Genomic DNA, 12,084 nt, shown 5'->3' on the forward strand with positions numbered 1-12,084 from the left:
ACAACCTACAAGACTGGGAGAAAATACTTGTAAACAATGTGACTGACAAGGGCTTAATTTCAAAAATATACAAACAGCTCATACAACTCAATAATGAAAAAACAAACAACCCAATCAAAAAATAGGCAGAAGACCTAAATAGACATTTCACCAAAGAAGGCATACAGATAGCCAATAGACACACAGAAAGATGCTCAACATTGTTAATTATTAGAGAAATGCAAATCAAAATACAATGAGGTATCACCTCACACAAGTTAGAATGGCCACCATTTAAAGGTCTACAAATAACAAATGCTGGAGAGGGTGTAGAGAAAAGGGAAAACCCTCCTACACTGTTGGTGGGAATGTAAATTGATGCAGCCACTATCGAGACCAGTATGGAGGTTCCTTAGAAAACTACAAATAGAATGACCATATGATCCAGCAATTTTGGAAATAATGAAAACACTAATTCAAAAAGATACATGCACGCCCTAATGTTCACAGCAGCACTTTTAACAGTAGCCAAGACATGGAAGCAACTTAAATGTCTACAGATGAATGGATAAAGAAGATGTGGTATATATACACAATGGAATACAGCTCAGCCATAAAAAAGAATGAAATAATGTCATTTGCAGCAATATGGAGGGACCTAGAGATTACCATATTAAGTGAAGTAAGTCAGAAAGAGAAAGACAAATACCGTATGGTATCACTTATATGTGGAATCTAAAATATGACATAAATAAACTTACTTACAAAACAGAAACAGACTTATAGACTCAGAAAACAAACTTATGGTTACCAAAGGGGTAAAGGGCTGTGGGAGGGATAAATTAGGTGTTCAGGATTAGCAGATATAAAATACTGTATATAAAATTGATATATAACAAGGTCCTACTGTATAGCACAGGGAACTATATTCAATATCCTGTGATAAACCATAATGGAAAAGAATATGAAATATTCTTTATTTTTGTATAAATATGTATAACTGTATCACTTTTCTGTACACTAGCAACTAACACTACATTGTAAATCGACTATATGTCAATAAAAAAATTAAAATAACTCAAAACAGAATTATAGTTTGAATTATCTTGACAATTCTGTGCTTTTTTCTTCCTTTGGATATGCAGAGTTGATTTCTACTGTAGGGTGTTTCTCTCTTCCTCAATACCTCCATTTGTTAACCAACAGTTCATTGTATGCAATGAAAATTCTTATATGATCTACAGAAGAACCTTCTACTCCTTTTGAAAAATTTGAAGATTAAATAATGCTATTGATAAAAAGATGTCAAGAGCTGGAGAGGGTGTGGAGAAAAGGGAACCTCCTACACTGTTGGTGGGAATGTCAGTTGGTGCAGCCACTGTACAAAACAGTATGGAGATTCCTCAGCAAACTAAAAATAGAATTACCATTTGATTCAGCAATCCCACTCCTGGGCATATATCCAGACAAAACTATAATTCAAAAATATATATGCACCCCTATGTTTATAGCATTATTCACAATAGCCAAGACATGAAAAAAACCTAAATGTCCATTGACAGATGAATGGATAAGGAAGATGTGGTACATATATACAATGGAATACTACTCAGCCATAAAAAGAACCAAATAATGCCATTTATAGCAACATGGAGGGACCTAGACATTATCTTACTAAGTGAAGTAAGTCAGAAAGAGAAAGACAAATAGCATATGATATCACTTATATGTGAAATCTAAAGTATGACACAAATGAGCCTATCTATGAAACAGAAACAGAATCAGAGACATAGAGAATAGACTGGTGGTTGCCAATGGGGAGGGAATGGGAGAGGGATGGATTGGGAGTTTGGGATTAGCAGATGCAAACTGGTATATATAGAATGGATAAACAAGGTCCTACTGCACAGCACGGGGAACTATATTCAATACCTTATAAACCATAAAGGAAAATAATATGAAAAAGAATGTATATATATATGTATATATATGTATATATATATACATGTATATATATATATCTCTCTGAGTCACTTTGCCGTACAGCAGTAATTAACACAACATTGTAAATCAACTATACTCCAATAAAAAAATAAAAAAGAGAAAGAGACAACAGGAATCAGAGACTACAAGTATAGATAGCTATTTCAAGCAGTCTTACTCTAAAGGAGAATATGGGAATGAGGCAATAGCCAAAGAGGAAGTGGAATCAAGAGAGGTGTCTTTTGGTTGATGTTTTGTTTTTGTTGAGGTGGGAGGGAAAAAAATGTCAAGAACACATTTTTTTTATTATATCCTCTTGGTATAGGAGTCTTACTATCTGTGGAAGTAACATATGTGTGTGAACTTTTATCAGAAATGGAGGCTTTATGATTATTAAATGCTTCTCTTTCAGTGATACATCATTGTAAACATTTTAAATCAGATAATCTAACAATTGAAGAGCCTAGCTTTAGTAATCAGTTAGGAGGTAGTATTAAACTGCATTCATGTTGAAAAACATTGCAGAACATTTACTTTGTTTTTCTTTCTCCTCAAGTAAGTAAATGATGACTGTTTAGAAGACACTATTTTGCTGTCTTCTTGGCTGAGATGAAAATGCAAAAGAAAGTGAAAAAACCCAGCTGATCTCTATAGACACAGTAAGTATTCTCTACATTCTAATCAGAACAATAAAAACCTAGATTTGTACTTCCAAATAAATAAGTAAATAAATAAATAAAATCAAGAAAACTAAAGTGAATTTTCTTCCCTTGTTTTTAAAAATATATTGTTGAAAGCGGGTAGAGAGGAGATCATGAAAATAGAAGTATGAATTATTTACAAAACTATATCTGTATCTTTATAATGTTACCCTCCAAACTGGGAACATATTATTTTCCTCCAGTTATTCAAGATTATTCTACATTTCTCTGTTAAATTGTTATTTTCTTCACATAGATTCTTTGTTTTTCTTTTAAATAAGAGCAGTCAAGTATAATGACAATGGGACCATTTCTTCAGCATTTGATCGTAGGGATATTCCTATAGAGGAATTTGTTTACTTACAACATTTCTTGTGATTTGCTTCTTTATTTACAATCTTGCCTGTAATTTTCACGTGTTTCTTATTTTTCCTCCTTAGAGATAGAAATTCTGGCTAGCAAAAACTCAATTGTGCTTCAGCTCCAAAATTTGTTCTAGTAAAAATTATCATACATCTACCTTTGTCTAACAGATGAAAAGCAAAAACATTTACTCTAGTTTTGTAACAATAATTGTATGTTTTCATTATTTAACAGTAGCATATTCTGTTCTAGTGATTCTTCTATCATTTTTATGTTTTATTGGTGATAATGTAGTGTTAATACTCAGGAGAAATAGGAGAGGAGCTGGTAATAGATTTCATTAGATCCTACCAAATCAGATGAAGTAATTTAGATTTTGTCCTGCAGGCAATATTGGGCACTTAAGGCTCTTTAGAAGAGACTAACAGAGACGTGAGATCAAAATAATGATTAATGGAAACTAATCTGCTAATACTGTTGGGGCTGGATGAAAAGGGGAGAGATTGGGTGAAAGAGTCCTAATCAGAAGAGATCACTTAGAGCCTGGGAGTCACGTAAGCATGAGTTACTAATAAGGATGGCATTAATGGTGGAATTGGAAAGGAATGAAGTGGGTTTGAGGGCCATTATGAAAGGAGATCTGGTGACTAATTTCCTTTATAGAACAGCCTAGATAGAGGAATAAACATGAATTAGGTTTTGAGAGACTGAAAAAATAATAGAACCAGGAATTGAAATAAATCAGGAGAGGGCGCTTAGTTGAAGGGGAAGATAAGGAATTAAATTTTGGACATGCTTTCTTTAGGATGGCAGCAGAACATACAGGTATATTTGTCCAGTGGTTACTTGGAAAATATTGGACAGGGTCTTAAAAAAGAAATTGGTCTGATATGAATTTGGAATCATCAATGTAGAAGTGAATGTGGTAGCCCTAGGAGTAGATAAGATTTCTAATGGAGTTTCAAGGGCGAAGAGAACAGAACCTTTAAACATGTATAACCCACATCTATTTTAATGTTTTTATAACACTTACCTGAAATTTCATTGTTCGCTATACACTTATGTTAACACAAATTTGGCCCATATTCTTTACCACTGTATCTCCAACCCACAGAACAGGGCCTGGCATGTGGTAGGTGACAAAAAAGCGTCTATTGAATAACTGACTGAATGAAGAAATAATTTTTATAAATATCCAGATCTTCAAATAATCTCAAGTGTGACCCTACATAATTTACCTAGTCAAGGACAGGTGTTTCATCAGACAATACATTTCAGAGAAATATACATTTTACTTTTTAGGTTTTTTTTCTGCAGATTTGGGTTCTTACCTTGAATTTTGGTGTATGACTCTTCAGCTGAAACTGGAGGCATCTTGGTTTTGAGAGATTTCTTTTCATTTTTGTTTTCTCCCTTTGAGAAAAAAATAGAGATAGTACATGTGATTTTACATAAAATGAAGTTGAATGTAAAATATAAGAGTTTTTCATTCCATAATCAAGCCAGTCATTAAAATTGATCATTTGTTTATGATATACTAAAAATGATAATTCTTGCACTTAAATGAATGTTCTTGGCTCTATTATTGAATAATCAACTTCAATCTCCACAGTTTGTTGACCACAGTCTGTTTTTTTCACTGTGGTTGCTGCATCTCCCAGGCACATGTTTCTCCCAGTTCTGGTTCTAACTTCCTACAGCCTGGTTCTAACTTCCTACAGCCATAGCATTGGTCCCAGTCTAGGTCTTTAGAGGTAGAATGTAAAATGATGGAAAGAAGAAAGTACCTTGGTGTCTTTACTCATAGCTCTCTTCCTTTTACATTCCATGATTTCATTTGCATCTATCTCATCATTTATCTTAACATTTAAGCTTTCCTTTGAAATGTAAGTATATCTCACTGGATGTGGCCAGTGTATACCTGAAGATTTTCCCATGGGGACAGGGTAAAATAAGATATAAGGTTAGAGCATAGAAAGTTTGGCTCCCAAGCTGCTCACAGCTGCATAGGGGGAACAAACACACACCAGTGCAACTGACATGAAATGTTATCAGTGATGACACAATGTTAGTAGATGCTAGGGGTGGGGCATAAAGGGGAGTGGTCAGTTCTTCTGGAGTTGAAGGTAAAGGAAGGACACTATTCAAAAGGAAGTGACTCCTGAATTTACAAATCAAGATGAGATTTTTGTTTTCCAGATGGACAAGGCATGGGAAATATTACAGGCAGTGGACGTATGTTTAGCAAAAGCCTAAGATGTATGTAGGTGAAGGGAGACTACAGAAGTGCTTGGAAGGGAAAAAGGGTGAGAAGATGAGGCTAGTGAAGTAGGAAGGGATTTTGAGAGTCTTTTAAGCCTTGATGTGAAGTTTGACATTATTTTCAGACACTGTATGTCAGAAACATTTTAAACTGGAAAGCAAATTGATCAGATGATTTAATTTAAGACTCATATGTGTTAGGCAAGGCAGGTATTATTATTCTTATATTATTGAATAGGAAATTGATTAAGTGGTTAGAAAAGTATGGATCCCTGGATAGATTATGAAGTAGTGATAAAGCCTTCTGACTTCAATCAAATACTTTTACATCATGTTATTCAGAAACATTTCCATCATAGTTTTATTGTACATAAATGTAGTTTTATGTGAATAGTGTCTTATTCTGGAGTATGAGAGAGAGTTTGTACTAGTCTGAGTTTGCAGTTTTTGATTTCATGGTTATTGACAAATTTGAATTACATATGATATTTTGGTTTGAGAATTAACTATTTAAATGACACTTAAAATACAATGTAAATTGATTTATTCATTCATAGATTTTTATAGGACTCAAATAATCGATTTGTATTTCAGAAATATGTTGTTTAAATGTCATTTTAAAAGGTTATATTCTGTAGATGAAAAGAGGGTTTTAACTTTGTGTCATTTTTAACATTTAGCATATTTGAAACTGGAGAAAAACTATTTTTCTTTTACCAACATGTTACTGGAAAGAGTAGTTGCAAATAATTCCCCAGTATGACTTTTAAGATATGTGATGCCAGCAGACTTCCAGATTAACATCCACAAATTATGGCTGTCAGGAATGGCACAGGATGTGTCTAAGAGCTGCCCTACTTGTGTCTAGTCTGAGTAGCTCTCCAATATTAATGTTTCTGAAGGAAAGACAACTCTCTAAGGAGTTTCTGCTCATTTTGCCTTCTGTTTTGTATCAATATAACCTAGTGATTTAGCTCTCAGGAACTAAAGTCAGATAGAACAGGGTTCTGATCCAGACTCTGCAATTTGTAAGTTGTGCGTAAGTAGCAAATTATAACAGGGCCCATGAGAATTCAATACAGCAGTGCTTGGAAAGGGATAGCACCTTGCTTGGTACATAGTAATTGCTGTTAGCTACTATGTTCTCCAAGAGAATAATGTATTAGCTATTTTTATGTGCTCTGCAGGAAAATAATCATGATGGTAAGTTGGCATATATCACTGTAATGACTTTCCCAGAGAAAAACACAAGGCTAGTTGAAGGGAAGTACCCAGCTCAACATTTGTGATAGTCTATAAGTTTTTAAACATATAAGTAACTTTTAAAGTATGAGATTATTTATTTTGACACAAGTATTAGAAAAGTCAAGGGCACTCTCATAAAGAACATTCTCCACTTCTTTCCACTGCAGAAACAGTCAATGTTAATCAGAAAAGGAAGGCAAATTTTCTAGGGCCAACATTAGGTAATCTCGGTATTTTTTATACTCTAGGCTCATTTAAACCTGAATCATTAGACCATGCTATGCTAGTCCCTGAGGTACCTTCCTGTTTGTATTTGACATCTCTCATCCAGTTCTCCTAGATGTGAAAATAATTCTTGCTCTAAAAATCTTACATAGTGCTTTTAGGTAAATCTAGTGAGCAATTCATGAAAATTGTTCTATAAATAGCTGTAAGTGAATATTGATCATATAATTACCATTTGGACTTAAATCTGTCATAAGAACACAAATTATTAATAATGATGATGATAATAATTACCACTTAGGAATTCCCTACTATATGCTTTATCTATACTGTCTCTAGTTTGTATACCAAGGCTACAAAGCAGGTATCATCCTCATTTTATAGATGAACAGACTTAGAACTTGTGCAAATATTTGTCCAGAGAAGGGTTCCTCCACTTTGGCAATATTAAAAGTTTGAACTGGATAATTCTATGTTGTAAAGGGCTCTCCTGTTCATTCTAGGACATTTAACAGCATTTCTGGCCTTTCCCCTTTAGATGACAGTAACTTCCCTACCCCTGGGCTGTGACAACCAAAAATATCTTCAGACGTTGCTGATTGTCCTGAGTGCAAACTACTCCCTATTGAGAACTCCTGGTCTAGAGAAATTACTGTTAAAATGCAGTTTCTTAAGACCAGGATGTTTGACATTCTCTGTTGGAACTAGATCATATAACCAGTTTAATATTTGAGAAATGATTTCATTTTGGATGATGGTAGAAGTGAAAATCAGCAAGGAGAAGTCTTACTTTGCTTTTCCAAATCATAATAGGGTCTTCTAAACATTTATTATTCCATTCTAAAGCCAATATATGCAGTATGTATAAAATGATAAGGATAAACCCCAAAGACAAACAGTCCATGACCCAGATGGTAGCAAGTAAAACTGCAGAGAAATCACACATCATAGTGTTTATTCAAATTCCTCCCCAGACAAGAAATGATGAGAATCAAGACTGATTTAGGGATGTGGGGAGCATACCTGTCTCGTGGGTTGCTGTGACTTGCTGCTTGGATCAGAACCTTGTTTATTCTCATCGCTCCCATCACTAGGCTTCACCTTGTTGAATCTTATTGTCAGGGATTTAAACATCTTTAAGGTGGTTCTGAAAACTTCTGTTTTTATGACTCTGTGTCTGGAGGTAGAGAAATGTACTTTGTTTTTCTTTTCATTAGTAGACAAGCCAATTAGTTGCTTAATCAGGATTTCGTTCTGGTTAATTCCTAGAGGCAACTCTCTAGCTAGTCAGGGCTTTGGCTTAAAAGCAGCAAATTACTTCTGCTTGGATGATTTGAATTCTGTTTATGAACTTTAGAGAGTCAAAATACCCCTGTGAATAACTTATAAGTGAGAATTAAACAAAACTTCATTGTTGATTTAAATTGTTTAAATGATTGTTTAAATGTGATCACATTACCCATTGGTTTGTTTATTTTTCTTTCTTTCTAATTACCCACCCACCTATCTCTTCTATCTAACATTTGTCAAAGTACTACAGGCAAATGATGAAAAAACAAAATGTGCATAAAGGCTTATAATATAAAGCAACTCTCCCAAAGTCCTCACATGTAGTTCTGTACTGTGAAGTAACTACTTTTTCCTTTTTCTGTTCTTCTGGTGATTCTTTTTTTAATTAGTATTTTACTATTTGATTAGATTAATGATGTTCTTGGAAAATATAGTGAAAAATGAGACATAATGCTTTGCATTCCCAATAGCCTAAACATCCACCTCAGATTCATAATGATAAATACATTAGAATTAAGCAGAGAGAGTATATTAGTTTGCTAGGGCTGCCATAACAAAGTACCACAGACTGGGTGACTTAAACAACATAAATTTATACTGGAGGCTAGATGTCTGATATCAAGATGCCAGCAAGGGTAGTTTCTTCTGTAAGCTGTGCGTAAAGGAACAGTCTCTCTTCTTGGCTTGTGGATGGTCTTCCTCTTCCTGTGTCTTCACAGTGTCTTTACTCTGTTCATGTTTGTGTCCAAATTTCCTCTTCTTGTAAGGACACCAGTTATATTAGATTAAGGCCCACCTCAGTGATCTTGTTTTAACTTACCTCTTTAAAGACTCTATCTCCAAATAAGGTCACATTTTGAGGTAGGGGGATCAGAACTTCAACGTGAATTTTTGAGGAGATACTATTCAGCCCATAACAGAGAGACAGTATGTTTGATGAATATCACTTTGAGGAAATGTAATTCATTGCTCAGAAGCAATTTGTTCCAAAATTTCTTACAAGTTTACTATTTTCTTACAAATTGCTGAAATATTATGAAAGCTATCTATGTGATTACTAGTTTTCTAAGTCTAGATAATTCTGTTGGATTATTAATTTCATAAATTGTAAAAAAAATATGTATCTTTCTCCAGGATGAATTTTTTTCTCCGATTCACACTTTAACCAATAAGCCTAAACTCCTTGAAGGAGGACACCATGCATCACTTATTTTACCACCACAGATCCTTTATACGGAGTAGAAACTCAAGCCTCTTCTGAATAGAATTTAGTTGAAAGCGCTTTAAGAGATCTGACAACTCTAGTCCTCACTTATATCTCTGCTTTAATTCAAAACTAATTAAATATATTACACTTGCAGCATTTAAGTTTATGCATTTCTTAATACTTGGCACCACAATATGCCATTTCTTTCACTAATGTTTTCCTATATCTGTGTCTTCTCCCTAAATAGATGGAAAGATCATTACCATCAGAACTTTGTTCTGTCATTTCTCTTAGTATCACCTTGTCATCTACTATAGTATCCTTTCATTGTATCTGTATCATTTTAAACAGGTATGCAGAATATTCTAATACTTCTTTCACAATTTGACTGGCTAACATTTAGCTGTTTTTGAAAAAAATATTAGAGTTCTGAGAAACTCAAAATCTTGTAAAAGGTCCAAGTCACCAGAGTCTACAGCAGAAGTCTATGAAATTGCAGTGAAGAGCTCTTCTTTTTCTTTTTGGAAGCTCAAGATCAAGGGAGGAGTAGAGGAAGGTAGGATCACAGTCTCTAAGAGAGCCATGGAGCTCTCATTTCCATCCTGGTAGTGACATATCTACTAGATGCAAGGAGACCCCAGTGTGAGACCTTAACAGCATTTTGATTATTAAAATACAGTTATCAGGGGCTTTCCTGGTGGCACAGTGGTTGAGAGTCCACCTGCCGATGCTGGGGACACGGGTTCGTGCCCCAGTCCGGGAGGATCCCACATGCCGCGGAGCGGCTGGACCCGTGAGCCATGACCGCTGAGCCTGCGCGTCCGGAGCCTGTGCTCTGCAACAGGAGAGGCCACAACAGTGAGAGGCCCACGTACCGCAAAAAAAAAAAAAAAAAAAAAAAAAAGATAAAATGAGTATTTCAATTGTAGAAATTTATTCTGCTCTTTTAAAAAATAATTGAAGCAATTTACATAATAGAAAATGCTCTTTCCATGAAATGAAAATTTTTTAAAGTGAGATCTTGCTTACTACATGGAGTTCCAAGGACATTAAAATACTAATGAATTAACTACATCTTACCTGTTTTTATGGATAATAAATATTTTATAGAAATATAAAAAAGTTACTTAAAAAAAATCCAGGCTTCCAGTTGGGGGCATAAAAATACTTGCATATTTTGACAAGAATTGTCAATGTTTGGCCCTATTAATTGGTGGAATCTTACTCCTTAACTTGCCTTATTTTAAAAAGTAAAATTGACTTGAATTACTCCTGTTTTTCCCCAACTTTATTGAGATATAATTGACATGCACCATTGTGTAAGTTTAAGGTGTGCAATATGATGATTTGATACACATATATACTGCAAAATGACTATCACAATAAACTTAGACAACACATCCTTCACCTCACATAATTATCATTTTGTTGTGTTATATGGTGTGAACGTTTAAGCCCTACTCTCGTAGCAGCTTAACAATACAGTATTGTTAACTATAGTTACTTTTGGTGGTTCTTTCTACATTGTTAAAAAACTCTGCTTATTCTACTCTTTTTGTGTGTGTAAATTTAGACCCCAAACCTGTGTGAGGCACAAGTTCAACATTAAGAATTGTTAAGGATAACTTTATTTTCCTACCCAGAGCCTGGACAAACTTCCTTGATGCTTTGTGACATTGGACAGAGTTTCTTTTTCAGTCCAACAAGGATGCACTTTTTTAAGAGGGTCTTGTCTTTGTTTTTGTTTGTTTTTTTAATGGGACCTCTTCTCTTGTGCACTTTCCAAGTAAAACTAAAGACTTTCAGCACCAAGACCACCCTCCACACCCTCCACACCAGGGCAGCCTGAGTTAACTCATCTAATACTTCTTCCCTCTGTATTTCTGCAACCTGGGGATTTCCTTAAGATAATAGTTATGCATTTTAGGAAAAGAATACAAAAAAGAATATATATGTATATAACTGAATCTCTTTGCTGTACAGCAGAAATTAACACAACATTGTAAATCAACTATACTTCAATAAAATTTAAAAAATAATTATGCATTTTAAAGTATATTTGTTGTAGAAAAAAATACAGAGGAAAAAATTTTAAGGAAGAATTTTAATTTAGTTTTTCATATTACCAAAATCATAAGTCCTTTACTGATTTTTAAAAGAAATTAGAAGTTTTAATTTTAGATTCAATCCTTTCATCAAAAAGAAACATATAATAAATAACTTGATTGATTATGAATATGACTTAATTTGTATGTCTTGAAAATACAAAATTACTTTTGTTAAAATATGGGTGTTCATTGTTTTAAAAGGCAAAGTTTTCTTTTTTGTTACATTGTTGCTTCAGAAATAATTCTGAATGAATTATCAGATATGTATGGGGTCATTTTAGGAACTTCTCAGATAATCCTCTAAGCCTATAGTTGATTATATTTTCAAATTTAGGATATAAACATCAAAGGAAAAGTTAGCAGCAGGATTGTGACTGATTCTCTCCCTTCCTGGGACCCTCAGAGGAATAAAAGGCCTCATCAGACCTCTTTGTAAATCTGATCATGGTATTTACTCATGGAAAGATACCAGGGAGTCCCTACATATGAAATGTGTTCAGTGGGACATTTTTGGTCTGTCTAGATTGGTTATTGCAAATAAGCCTGTAATTTACTTATTTATGTGGCATGGTGGCTGGAGATGGGTGAAGGAAATAGTATGTAAGCTTTGCAAGGACATGTAAAATGGAGATGTCCTCAATCCAAACTGCTTTCCTTTTGTGAGAAATACCTTTGCCTACTATGCTCAAAAACTCCTTGTACATCTGAAATCAAAATGTGC

General features: G+C 34.2%; 1 protein-coding gene across 1 annotated transcript in view; it reads right to left on the minus strand.

Annotated features, from left to right (window-relative positions):
* The window catches only part of CNGB3 (cyclic nucleotide gated channel subunit beta 3), a 141,381-nt gene extending 133,489 nt beyond the window's left edge, over positions 1-7,892 (minus strand). The window contains exons 1-2 of the mRNA XM_004319272.2: positions 7,782-7,892; positions 4,358-4,439 (exon numbers count right to left, since the gene is read on the minus strand). Coding sequence (XP_004319320.2) covers positions 4,358-4,439; positions 7,782-7,892 — 193 coding nt within the window. The remainder of the gene's footprint in view (positions 1-4,357; positions 4,440-7,781) is intronic.
* Positions 7,893-12,084: the final 4,192 nt, after the last annotated feature.

This window comes from Tursiops truncatus, chromosome 17 (assembly GCF_011762595.2).
Source record: "Tursiops truncatus isolate mTurTru1 chromosome 17, mTurTru1.mat.Y, whole genome shotgun sequence".
Taxonomy (NCBI): Eukaryota; Metazoa; Chordata; class Mammalia; order Artiodactyla; family Delphinidae; genus Tursiops; species Tursiops truncatus.